At 54.7% G+C, this 13,242-nt stretch overlaps 3 protein-coding genes and 1 non-coding gene across 4 annotated transcripts; 1 reads left to right on the forward strand and 3 right to left on the reverse strand.

Moving 5' to 3' along the window:
• Window positions 1-162: 162 nt before the first annotated feature.
• UHO2_00648 (putative CHD1 - transcriptional regulator) lies at window positions 163-6,984 on the reverse strand (the record flags this gene model as incomplete). The annotated part of the gene is made up of 1 exon (XM_041557268.1): window positions 163-6,984. The coding sequence occupies one exon, from the start codon at window positions 6,982-6,984 to the stop codon at window positions 163-165; it is 6,822 nt and encodes a 2,273-aa protein (XP_041413202.1).
• Window positions 6,985-7,931: 947 nt separating this feature from the next.
• UHO2_00649 (putative RFC4 - DNA replication factor C, 37 kDa subunit) lies at window positions 7,932-9,174 on the forward strand (the record flags this gene model as incomplete). The annotated part of the gene is made up of 3 exons (XM_041557269.1): window positions 7,932-8,846; window positions 8,971-9,057; window positions 9,145-9,174. The coding sequence occupies 3 exons, from the start codon at window positions 7,932-7,934 to the stop codon at window positions 9,172-9,174; spliced, it is 1,032 nt and encodes a 343-aa protein (XP_041413203.1).
• A 232-nt stretch (window positions 9,175-9,406) lies between these two features.
• On the reverse strand, window positions 9,407-9,521 carry UHO2_10211. Its single transcript, XR_005960719.1, has one exon. It is a non-coding gene; the product is annotated as a ribosomal RNA (ribosomal RNA).
• Window positions 9,522-9,826: 305 nt separating this feature from the next.
• Window positions 9,827-12,188, reverse strand: UHO2_00650 (uncharacterized protein; the record flags this gene model as incomplete). Its single annotated transcript, XM_041557270.1, has 2 exons — window positions 9,827-11,175; window positions 11,948-12,188. 2 exons carry the CDS (start codon window positions 12,186-12,188, stop codon window positions 9,827-9,829), a joined length of 1,590 nt encoding a protein of 529 aa, XP_041413204.1.
• Between the last annotated feature and the right edge of the window lie 1,054 nt (window positions 12,189-13,242).

The following is a 13,242-nucleotide window of genomic DNA, read 5'->3' on the forward strand; positions in this document are numbered from 1 at the left end:
GCTTGTACAGGGTCCAATCGTCACACTTATAACCGAATGGCATCATCTGAAAGACACATCTTTCAATTCTTCAGACGCAACACGCAGAGACGAGAGGAGGAACTTTGGACAATCTATCACTCGAATGAGCCCTAAATACAAAACAAAACAAACCCGACACCACTAGTCACAAGGAGGCATCAGCGGACCTTGCCCACTCTGTGCTCTCAAACCGTTCAACTTCCTCGCCATCACCTTGATCGTGGTCTTGATCGTCGCCACGTCCGAATCGCCATCCGTCTGTCCCCTCTGCATCAACACACGCAGCTGATCACACAGCTGGAACCATCGAGCTGAAGCCCTCGTCACGTCTTGCATCTCTGGACACCTGTTAAGGAAGTGGAAGTCTCCGCCGCAGATGATGCATGTCTGGGCTGAAGGTGCCACGTACACCGTTTCTTCGCCACCCGCATCTGAGCCGCCGTCGACCGATACAGCAGGAGTGAAGCTGTCACCTTGCAAAGCTGGCGAGCGTGAAGGGCCCATAGACGAGCGAGGAGAGCCGCTGATGCTGCTTCGCGAAGATCTGATGCGAGGCTTGCGGTAGTTGACCGCCACGTCGACGTTGAGCTTGCTGAGGTCCTTCTTTGATACGTCGATCCTCATTGGACTGCCGCCTGAGAAAGCTGACAAGCGAGAGAGGGCAGCAAAGACTCGGTTGCGGCCCTGTGAACTGGGAGGAGCTGGAGATGGAATTCCAGCAGCGGGAGCAGACGACGACGATTGTGCTGCAGGGATCGACGAAGGTGGTCCCATGACCTCTGGATCCGCGAACGGTACATCCCTTGGCATAGCCGAGCGGATCGAAAGCTTTGCCGGTCCATATGCTGGCTTGACGCCCTTGCCGTCAACGAAATGCTGTACCATCAACATCAGATTCGGCGAAGTCGTAGACAAGTGATTGAAGGTGATGAGCCTTGCTATTTTGGTCAGTTCGGCATCACCACGTGTGGTGATGCTATGCAGCCATGCGTCTGATCTTGCCTTGTCTTTGAGAACATCGGCTGCAGCTGCGGTCGTATACGGAGCTGGTGCGGAGTTCGGTCTTCCATTAGCAAAGAGCAAATCGGCAATGTTAATAACGTTCGACGTCGGCCTGCTCGCTTGTGTCTTGGCCCACTCTTCGATTGCAGCTTTCCACGGCTGCTCATTCTTGGGCTTGCGAAGGGTCATCACCATGTACGTTGCCGTCCTGAGAAGTAACTCTCTGATCTTCCTCCAATCGAGAGCGATGGCACCACCATGCGGCAAGGCTAGGATCTCCGCAGGAATATTGTCCTCCGCAATGATGTTGAAAGCAGCTTCGAACAGTGCGCGAGGCGCACCAAATGAATGCATGTAGTAGTTGATATGAGTGTTCGTGAGCTGGAATCGCATATGCGGCGGAGACAGATCTGGTACGGTGTTGGTGAGAGACCTCTTGTGCACTTCTTGGGCGAATTGGCTGTCATGCAAAAGCGAGAGCAGCACCTTGCGCATGGCGGCCAGGTGGCCAGGGCGCACGACGCTGGTGGGAAGAGACAGGTCTAGGTCGCTGAGTGGCAATGGTCGCGGTAATCGATGCTCGGCGATGAGGTCGCGTTGCAACGCGGCAAGGCTCTGTGGTGCGGATTTGGCCTTCTTCGCCGAAGCTGATGCAGTCGATGATGCAGGTGGCCTCGGTGCTGCCGGCTTGGAAGTAGCCGCAAAAACTGAAGGAGCGCCAGCAACAACGGCAGCAGCGGCAGCTCCCTTACTAGCACCGCCGGCAAAAGCCTTGACAGCAGCCGATCTCGCAGCGGCTGCAGCTGCAACAGCAGCATTTGAAGACAAGGCCTGTCGACGTCGCAAAGCCTGTACAGCAGGGAGAAGCTCGTCCTCCTCCCGCACGGCGTCCATGAGCTCGACGTCATCACTGTCGCTTTCAGCATTGGCTCCGTTAGCGTTCCAGTCTTCGTCGACAACCGGCTTGGGTACCTTCTTTGGTCGACCGGGGCCCCGCCTAGCTGGAGCCGCTACAGGTTCGGCGTTCCCGGTCTCTTCCTCCTGCAGCATCGCTTTAATGCGGTCACGTCTCGAGGCACGCTTCTCTTGTGCTTCCTTCTCACGAGCCTCCTCGGCGCGCTTCGCTGCATCTTCGCGATGCTTCTGCAACAGATCAGCCCAGAAGTCATCATCGACAACGGTGGCAGGCGCAACTCCGCTGGTGGTGGTGCTGGCTACCTGGTCAGCCTCCCACACTCGCGCATACGAGAAGGTACCTTTTGGCTCCCCGTTCTCGCCTGCAGCATTGTCCTGCTCCTTTTCGTCCTCATCACCAGCATCTTCTCGTAGTCGCAATAGCGAGTCGAGATCCTCATCGGTGTATCGGATGTCCCGCTCCGACTCCTCGGTACCGCCTTCAGCAAACAGCGCTTGAGCACCGAACTTGAGGATCGACTCGAGCTCGTCTGGCCGCTCATCTTCCTTGTCGAGGTTCTGAACGATCAGGTGGTCCAACATCATCTTGCGCTTTGCTCCTTCGATGATCCTCTCCTCTGCCGTCGCCTTGCACATGAGCGTGAACACGAGCAGCTTCTTGGTCTGACCAATACGGTGCGCACGAGCAATTGCTTGCATGTCAACGTGCGGGTTCCAGTCCGGATCCATGATGATGACAGTGTCGGCGCTTGCAAGATTGATACCGACACCACCAGCGCGCGTGCTGATCATGTAAATGAAGTAGGGCGAGTCGGGCGCGTTGAAAGCGTCGATGCCCTTCTGACGCTGCTTCTGGCCGACGTTACCATCCAGTCGCAGGTACTTATATCCTTCGCCGCGCAAGAACACCTCGACGATGTCTAGATTGATGACGAATTGGGAGAAGAGCAGAATGCGATGGCCGCCCGCTTTGAGTTTGGGAAGGATTCGTTGCAACAGCGAGAGCTTGGCGCTGGCATCGACCAATCGCTGATGCCCCCACGTCGCCTCGTAGTTGTCATCGCCTTCGCGTGTCTCGAGATCAGGAGCAATCAGGTATGGATGCTGGATGCACTTGCGCAGCTGCATGAGCGTGTTGTTGAGATTGGCGATCGTCGACTTCTTCTTCTTCTTCCCACCGGTCTCTCGAGAGGCTGCGAGTGCTTGAATGTCCTCGATGTTGGACTCCAGGATGGATCGATAGATACGCTTCTGAATGGGTCGTAGCGAGGCGGGGACGATGAGCTCGACCTTGAGTGGCAGGTCGAGCACCTCTTTCTTGAGACGACGAAGGAAGTACGGCTTCAAGCGCTTTTGAAGCTCCCCGATGACCTCTGGCTTTAGAACACTGTATTCGTTCTCCAGGGCCTTGACATCCTTCCACTGACCTCCAGGTTCAAGCCAGTTGAGCAGATTGAAGAGCTCCGTAACGTTGTTGTTGAGAGGCGTACCGGTCATGATGACGCGATGTTCTGTGGGCATCTCGTTCAAGCGCTTCAATAAGAGTGACTTGCCGGACTTCAGGTTCTGGCCTTCGTCGACGATGATGACGTCCCAAAGACCAGCCTTCCTAAGCGGCAATGAGTCGATTCGCACGCTTGTGTCCGAGGCAACGACAACATGGAACTTGATCGGGCGGATCGCGCCATCAGCCTGGGCGAGCGTCCTTTTAGAGTGAAAGAGCTCGTATCGCGAGATCATGTCTCGTGCCTCGCCCTCGCCCCAGTACGGCACCACTCGAAATTGAGGCATCCACTTCTCGAACTCACGCATCCAGTTGGGTAGAGTCGCGTTGGGCACGACCACGAGGAAGGGCCCGGCTTTGCCTTCCTTCCAGATCGAAGCCAGGAAGGTGATGATCTGGACTGTCTTACCCAGACCCATCTCATCGGCGAGAATGCCCGACTTCTGGTTGTACCAACCGTATCGGAGCCAATTGACACCCTCAAGCTGGAAGTCGATGAGGTCGCCGCCCTCGATGCAGTCCGGCTGGTCGTCCAAAGCACGGAAGCGATTGCCGGACTTCGCGAGACGACGCTCTTGCTTTCTGCGATTCTCTCCTGCAGTCAGAGTTGGGAAGGTCACTTTTTGAGCAAGGAGAAACGCCCGATAAGCCTCTTGGCAGTCGTAGAAGATGTCTCCTTGCTTGCGTCGGTTAGGTGGGTCCTCCCATGTCGAGCCCTCGTACGACTGATCCTGCCACTTGACGAGCAGCTTGGCTACATGTCTCCAGCTGCGAAGGTAATCAGAAGGCTCGACCTTCTCCAATGGCACCGAGTCCGAGTCAACGACCTCGCCGCCAATCTCATCTTCAACGTCATCCTCCTTTTTGATCGAGAAGAAGAACTTGACAGCCAGGATGCGGTCTGGCGTTCTCCATGCCTTCGGGATTCTTCGATGGGCGTCGGGCATAGGACCGGGTGGGCCGATGTCGACCTGGCCTGTCTCGTCCACTTGAAGCGTTTTCTCGACGGACCGCGTCTGCACTGGCGTCGATGGCAAGGCTCGACCTCCACTCAGCGCAAGAGAAGCGCGGTTCCTACGTGCGCTGGCCAAAGCGGCGGTCGATTCGATAAGCTCAGCGGGCTCCAGCTCGAGACGACCTCCCTTGGTGAGGAAGCTGGAAAGCATGGCTTGATGGAGAATGCGCAACCAGTCATGCGGCACCCATTCAGTCTCGCGGAACGACTTGCCCTTGAACTTGACAAGGTACTCGCGAGGCAAATTCTCTCGCGGCGACAGGACTGCGTATGCGCAGCGCTTGGCTTCCTCGTCGTTCCAAAGGCTGCGGTCCAGCTGGCGCCAGGCGATGATTCTCTCGACAGCTGGCCAGCGGTGGCAGTCGGAGCACAGCCAGCCTGCCTGCTGAACGGACTGCGCGATTTCCTCGACGGTCTTGTCCTCTCCGTCCGTTTGCGCGCGAGCAAGACATTCGTAGTGAGTCGCGCGGGAGCAGCGCTTGCAGCGAAACAGCCTGTTGGCAATCAGAGTAGTTGGTGGAGCAGGGTACTGCTCGAGCATCGCTTCTGTGAAGCCGAGCTGCTCCTCGACAGTGCGCAGGCCGTCGACGTTAGCCTTGCACAGGGTGCAATATGAGGCGTAACCGGCACAGTCAGGACACGAGTCGGTATCCAGCATCTCGTCGATGTCGATGTATCGGATAGGAGCGGGGGGAGGCGCCTTTTCACCAAACACGGCCCGATGGCGAGCAGTGCGCTCTGTATTGATCCGCAGAAGTATGGCTTTTTGGGAGTCCTGTGGAAGACAGCCCCAATGCCAAGACACGGAACAGGTCTTGCACTCGAACCAGCCTCCGCGATCTTCGAGCACCTCGATCCATTCCTCGGCTTGCTGCACAGGACCAGGTGCACCGGTAGTGTCGTCCACAAAAGTCTTTCGCTGGCGGCCCCGGGAGTCAAGTCTTTCGGGAGACTTGTCGCGTCGCTTCTTGGCTTCGCGCTTCTGTGCGCGTTTGAGTTGAGAGAGTGCCTTGTTGTAGAGAGGCAGAGCGGGACCATCGGCGCAACGTTTGCAGCCTGGCCAGTGTTTCTCGACTTGCGTCTCGGGCTCCTGATAGGCTTCAACGTCGTCGGATGATGAGATGGAGACGGCGTCTGATACCATCTGGTCTTCGTCGAGGGCATCGTCGCTCGCCACTTCTTCCTCCCCGCTGGAATGCTCAGAGAGGCTGTAATGAGCCTCGATGTCGTCGATGAAAGGTACGCCTTTGATGATAGGTGCCTGAACGGATTCGTCGATGGTGATGATTGGCACGGTGGCGTGGCTGGGCGGATCGGTGATTGGCTCTGGGAGCTCTCCCTGCAAAGCGAAGCGCATCCTCGGTGGGCGCGCCCGGGTCGAGCGAGTTCGACGCACAGCTATCCTCCGTCGCGGATTGGCTCGGCTTTGTCTGTGCCTAGCTCCTTTGGTAACACGCTGACGCTTCGAACCTGATGTGAATTTGGCTGCGGATGACCTCTTGCGCTTGGAGTGGTGGCTGTAATCTGGGTCATCGGAGTTCTTCAGTTCGTCTTGTTCCTCCTCTTCCTCGCCGTCATCATCTTCGTCTACTTCCTCATCCCAATCTTCTTCATCTTCATCGTCGTCGAAGCGGCGAGATCTGTCCTTCTTGTTTTTGCGACTTCGAATCGCGCTCTTCTTGCGTGCGCGCGTTGCCTGCTCGAAGTCGTCCTCGTCGTCGTCGTCGTCGTCATCCTTTTGATCATCGAGTGCCTGTGTTCGTCTCGACCTGGTTGCGCCCAGAACTCGACCGCTTGTGCCGGTGTTGCCTTGTGTACGTCGTGTGGACGGGCGCAATTGCTCTTCCTCACTGGAATCTTTGAGGTCCTCCAGCTCCTGCTGCAACGAGTCGCTGCCGTGGCTGGACAAGTCATCTTCTTGGTCCTCAGAGCCCTCATCTGAGTGGTTGGCGAGCAGGAAGCGCTTGCGAGGCGGAGGCAGTTGCCTTCCACCAGGAATTGAAGCGGCGGATGGATGCGGACGACTGGAAGTTGCCCGTGCTTTTGAGCGGGAAGCGCCATTCGTCTTCCCCTTGCCTTTCGGTGCTGAACTCTGCTTGCCGGGGCGAGACTTTGCGTTGCGCGATCCGCCACCGTTAATGGAAGCAATGATGTCATCAATATCGATGTCATCACTGTCTTTGTCATCAACATCGCTGTCGTATTCCTGTATGATCTCGTCATCATTATCCTCGACGAAAGAATCACGACGATGACTGTGTTTCGGCTGCGGATTCCGACTGCGTCTCGGAGAGGGTTTCAATTGTTGTGAGGAAGAGCTCCTCGAATGAGTCCGAGTTGAGCTGGAGCCTGCGGATGTCGTGATTTTGGCGGATCTTTGTGAGCTGGATGTGGCAGGAACCTTGCCCTTAGATGACCTTGACGTTGCTTTTCTGAGTGCTGCAATGTCCTCGTCATCGTCGAGGAAGGACAAGTCTATGTCATCAGCTTCTGGCTTGACTCGCCCGAAGCGAGAGGATAGCGGCATGTGGGTGGATAGCGGCTGTGATATGCTCACTTGTTCCAATCTTCCAACCAGTTTCTCCGCAGTCGCCTGTCCTGGGTGCGTTCTTTTGAATAGTGTAGGTATCCGACAGTTTCAGCGCTATCAATGTTGCGTGTACTGTGTTGAAGAAGCCGTCGAGTTGAATGAGGCAGCGGTGATGGTGCGAAAAGTTGGATGGTGGTGAGCCAGGAAGAGACGACGCTCGACCAAGTGTCCAAGCGCAACAGCCGGAAGGACCCAAAGCCAATTTTCAGCCCATTTTCCCGCTTCGTTATGAAGCAAAGGGAAATTCTCCAAGCCTCGACTCCTGTGTGTGCTTGCCGCGGGTGCGACGCAGACAAAGTAGACTTATCGTGCGAATGGATAGATGCGCATTTTTCAATGGTGAGCGAAGGGGCACATGACCAACGCGCGACACTCACATTTCGTCGCAACGCTTTGAGCTGGGAGCTCGCAAGCGACTCACTCGAGTTAGGCAATTTAACATTTCTATTTCCTCAATTTCTCAGCTCCTTTTCCAAGGATTTTCACGCGTTGTCAAGGGCGATAACTCACCGTTGATGCGCAATTCTGCCCAGGAAACGGCGTGTGACTACTCAACGCGACACGCGACTCAGGGTTCACCGATACTCCTCGGTCAAATTTGTGGCAGCGTGGCTGTCAAAAAGTTGGCCTGTGTGTGTCAGAGTGATACTTTCGGAAGGACCGACAGCTCCAGTCATCATTTCACACTCTGCTCTGTCAAGGAGATTCTCTTTCCCACGCCATCGTCACCAAGCTCACAACTGCTCTAAGCTTACCCGCGACTTATAATAGCACTGCCACAGTCGGGGAACATCCGCACATACGCTCTCATCCTTTTCGCAAACACCATCGGAGAGGCCGCCTTCAAGCCGACTTGACCTCTCACAATAAGGGCATTGTTCGCAATGACACAGGACTCGGGCTCATCAGCCGCGCCGGCAGCAACAGCAACAGTCACAGGCTACGAGCTACCATGGGTGGAAAAGTATCGGCCGTTGCGGCTCGACGATGTGGTTGGTAACAGAGACACCATCGACCGTCTGAAAGTGATTCAGAACGACGGCAACTGTCCACACCTTCTCATCTCGGGATTGCCGGGCATCGGAAAGACCACTTCAGTCCTCTGTCTCGCGCGTGCACTTCTCGGAGATGCCTACAAAGAAGGTGTGCTTGAGCTCAACGCTTCCGATGAACGAGGTGTGGATATCGTCCGAAACAAGATCAAGAACTTTGCCCAGAAGAAAGTCTCGCTCCCGCCAGGCAGGCACAAGATCGTCATCCTCGATGAAGCCGATAGTATGACACCAGCAGCACAGCAAGCTTTGCGTCGCACCATGGAGATCTACTCCAACACAACACGTTTCTGCTTTGCTTGCAACCAAAGCAACAAGATCATCGAGCCCATTCAGTCCAGATGTGCTATCTTGCGGTACGCTAAAATCAGAGACGAGCAGATCTTGAAGCGTTTATTGGAGATTTGCAAGATGGAAGGTGTCGAGTATTCGGATGAGGGTTTGGGTGCTATCATCTTTACTTCTGAGGGAGATATGCGTCAGGCGATCAACAACTTGCAGTCGACTTATACGGGTTTGGGCTTCGTCAACCCAGAGAACGTGTTCAAGGTGTGCGACCAGCCACATCCATTCTTGATCCGCTCGTTGTTGATGGCGTGTAAGAAGGGGGTTGTCGATGAGGCGATGGAGAAGCTGGATGAGATCTGGTCCAAGGGGTATGCTGCCGTTGATATCGTCACAACGCTCTTCCGTGTCGTTAAGACGCTGGATGGCGTTCCAGAAGCTACCAAGCTCGAATTCATCAAGGTATGTTCTAACCATCAACTCCGAAAATGTGCAATCTGCCTATTGGCGTCCATCTTTACTAACCTCGCTCCCCTGAAACCCCACCCCCCCACCCCTTTCTGATGTTGCCTGCACTCTGGAACAGGAAATCGGCTGGACACACATGAAGATCCTCGAAGGTGTTGCCACCGTTGTTCAGCTCGGCGGTCTCATTGCGAGACTGTGCAAGCTCGTAAGTAGCTCACAGTCATTTCAGCAGCGGGATCTACCTGGACCGAATTGCTGACACTCTTTCATCTGCTGTCTTACGTTGCGACAGAGCATGGACCCGAAGCAATTCCAAGTCTAAATACTATCCACCCTTGCATCGACTTCAGCACCTTAACACCTTTCTGCACCGCATAGCACATTCTTTCTCAATCAACTAGCTTTTTACTTTTACTCACACATCTACAACTATGCCCTACTCGCATTCTGAACATGCATATCGTGTGATCCAACTTCTAGGCTGAGGACTGTCATTGACAAAATGAGTAGGGTGTTCTCATTATCTGAGCAGAGTCGAGCAGCAAAAAAAAAGGGAACTGCAGCACCTAGGATTCCCGCGTGGTCCCCCACCGCAGTACTGACTAGGCGATACCTTGCTTAACTTCGCAGATCGGACGGGATGCGGTGCTTTCAAGGTTCTATGGCCGCAGATACGGATTCAGACCCGCGAACACCATATTAGGCCAGGTGTCTGTAGCGGTCGCTTGTTGCGAACCATGCTGGGAAACGACAGCACAGACTAAAGGAGAAAGTTGATTGTTGATAGTGACTTTGATTACAGCAAAAGAACTAGAATAGGAGTAAGCTTCGAACATATGTTGAGACTTGATAAGAAAGCGAAGTGGGCAAACAAAAAGCACACGAGCGGAGAGACAGTGGTATAAAGCGGACCAAGACAGAGCAGAATGAGATCAGAGCAAAAGAGTGTGTGTATCATCCAAGGGGATGGGGTTTTAACCAGACCAACGTTCGGAATCGGCAAAAGGATCACGACGAGAAGAAAACGCTCGGTCGTAATCGTAATACTCGTCACCTGCCTCGCCACGCTGAACATCTGCGTAAGGCGAGTAAGGTCGACCAGCGTTACTGGATACACCTGCAGCGTCGAGTCCGCGAGTCGCCTTATTGTTGTAGCCAACGTTTGAGGATCCGTCGTAGTAGTTGACGTCGTAGGCATCGTGTTCGTCGCCGGCGTAATCGTCGATGTACATGCTGTCTGTCACTCGGTGGGCTGCAGGGAAGTCCTCAGCGCCGTTGGCGTTGCCACCGCGGTCGGAGCCGTAATTGCGAAGAAGACTTGAAGCAGGAGCGTACGCAGAACCGACAGCAGCGTAAGGAGCAACTTCTTGCATGAGAGGTGGGTTGCCTGAGAGCTCGTCCTCTTCTTCAGTGAGCGAGCTCATCGGTCGACCAGCTTCGAACAATTCGTAGCTGTCACGACGAGGACGATCGCGAACAAGACCAGCAGCGGCTCCACCGACAGCGAAAGCAGCTCCCCCAGCGGCAAGGGATGGGTCCATCATGCTGCGATGGTGGTAGGAGCTTTCGATGGGTTGCATGCGAGGGTCGTACTGCTCGTCCTTGCGTTTCTTGATGCGGCGAATCACGGTCCATGCTACAGCAATCAAAGCGACGGATGCAGCGATGACAATGATTGGGACAACGACCTTGGTGGTACCATCGCTGCCAGAGGAGGAGCCGCTGCTGTTGGCACGATTGGCACCGGTAGCAGCTGCGTTGGCAGCACCCGACGCGACACCTCCGTCCAGAGTGGCTGCAGCTGCACTAACAGCTGCTTCTGCGCTGGCTTGCGACAGTGATGCAGCAGAGAGAAGACTAGCGGAAGCGGCTGAAGCAGCTGCTATCGCCGAGTTGACGCTCGTCGGTGCAGCAGCAGAGCTAACACTGGCAGCTGTTGCTTGTGGTTGTGAGTTCGTGTTGCCCGACCCGCGGTTGCTTCCATTGCTCTGGTTGGCTTCGGAGCCACGGCTACCGCCGCTGGTGTTGCTGTTGCTGTTGCTGCTGCTGGAACTAGACGAACTTGTCGCTGGACGGTTCTGATTGTTGTTTGTGTTGCCAGCGCTGTTGTTATTGCTGTTGTTGTCGTTGTTGTTGTTGTTGTTGTTGTTGTTGTTGCTACTGTTGCTACTGTTGTTGTTATTGTTGGTGCTTTCCGGTGCAGGGCTTGACGAGGTTGTTGGCGCAGGATTGTTGCTGGATGCATCGCCGTTATTGTTGTTGCTTACTGGCCGCGAGGTGCTTGCGGGAGGTGGCGAGTTGGCCGAGCTCGAAGGCTGTCCGCCTGTTGTCGAGAGCAAGTGTTTCGGAAGAACGCAGATGAGTCAGTTTTCTTGGTCTCGAATGGTCAGTTGCTGCTAGGGTCAGTACCGTCGTGAATGCACAGATGGCATGGAGTACGGGGAGGGGAAGGAGAGAAAGGAAAGTGGAGGTGGTAGGAAAGGAGTGGGGTGAAGACGAGTTCGGGAAACAAGAAGGCAGGTAAGGGAAGAGGAGGGGAAGAGGTGGTAGGAAAGGGAAGGAAATTGGGGGAAGGATAATCACCAGCGCCAACAAGGTCACCAACGAGGCCTCGACGAAGATTGTGCAGGTGTCCCTGTGTATCATCGAGCTCTGTTGTGCGGGCAGTATCGAGGGAGGGAAGGAAGGCATGGAGTATATCAAAGGCGAGCGAGAACAGGGTTGGTGGGTATGGAGTGATCAGGGGATCGTAGGAGTGGTAAAGGGTTTGGAGAAGGGGTCGAGGATAAGGCAGAGTGGTAGATAAAGCAGGAGAAGGAGGGAGATTGGGGAAATTAGATGGGTAGGCGGGCAAGATCGAGAAGGAAGGGTGAAGGGAAGGGAAGGAAGGGTAAGGGAGAGAGTGGAGCAGGAAAGGATTGAGTTAGGATGGGTGAACATTGTCGAGAGTCACGATCTCGTGGGAAAGCTCATGATTGCTAGATCGCGTGCAAGAGATGGTAAAGAAAAAGCGACAGCTGTACTCATAGCCATTGTTAATGATGACGAGGCTTTGACTGCCACCCCTCTTCGGAGTCAGAGGGTTGAATACGTACCATTCAGGCCGAGGTCTTTGCCAATACCATTGATGATGCCTCCGAGACCATCAGGGACGGTGAAGCCAAGTCGTTTCTGAATCTTGATCAGAGATGGCTGCTGCTGATTTTGAAGGTGTCGGCGATGAGATCGGAAGTGCTGTGAATAAGAGGCTTCGGAAGGCTGGAGGGATGCAGCTGCACCAGTCACTGCGATGGCAGAGACGGCAGCGATTGCCGAGAATTTTTTGACGCCGACCATGATGAGCAGCAGGGATTGATGTAAGAAGCGAGGTTTTGTTAGCGTCGATAGCGTGGGAGAAGGGCTGAATCGAAACCGCAAGGTTGATGGGATTGCGATGCGTTGGGTGTTGTGCTGAAACGAATGTGCTGACGAGAATAAATGAGTGTGTGTGGCCGAGGGACGAACGTGCGTGGAGGGAGTAGGGTCGTTGCGGGGAAGATTGAAGAGGGAAGGTGATGGTGGTTGTAATAAAGATGGTGATGACGCTAAAGGAAGGGAAGGGAGGATTGTTGATTGACAGTCAGGAGGGGAGGGAGGCGCAAAGGAAAAGGGGTTCAAGCGAAGATGCGGGCAGAGGACAAGGATCGACAAACTGCATCAAAGTCGTCGTAGCGAGCAAGAAGCAGGGGGAGCTTATTGCAACAAGGGAGCCTCGATCAGAGTCACGACCGCAGGCAAAGGACACAGGAGACGAGTGAGGGAGCGGAAGCAACCCTTGCATGCATCATCCTTTAGGCGAGGAGGTAGCAGCTGCGTTAGTGCGAGTAAAAACCACTCGAGCTCACCCAGTGCCAGGTGGCTTTGAGGACCTTTCATTGCGGCGGCAGATTCTTCAGCTTTCAGCGAGTATGATTTCCATGATGTACAGTACATAGGAAAGTGTAGATGACGATTGTTGGCAATGCTACAAAACGACGAGGATCGATAGATGGTCATCCGTTACTCGGGACATCGAGTTGTGCGGGGTGAATTTCAATGTGCAAGGCGAGTTGGCTCTGTTGGCGGCACCTGTGTCGGCAAATGATCGTTTTCAAGTGAGCTGCTGCGGGAATGTCGGCGCTAAGTTAGAGCAAGAGCCTCTTTGTCTGCTAGCTGCTAGCCTTGTGCCACACTACTTGCCTCTTGCCGATGCGAATCTTCCTTGCTTGCTTGTTAGCTTGTGCGCTTTGTGAGGACCATGTCTGTGTTGTTGTGCATCATCTGCAAAACTGATCGCCTGTGCGTCTGTCACGCGCGTCGCCCATTTCTGCCTGTTGTGTCAGTAGGGCCGTTCAAGGCGTGTGCTTTTGTA

Source organism: Ustilago hordei (genome assembly GCF_900519145.1).
Source record: "Ustilago hordei strain Uho2 genome assembly, contig: UHO2_contig_01, whole genome shotgun sequence".
NCBI lineage: Eukaryota > Fungi > Basidiomycota > Ustilaginomycetes > Ustilaginales > Ustilaginaceae > Ustilago > Ustilago hordei.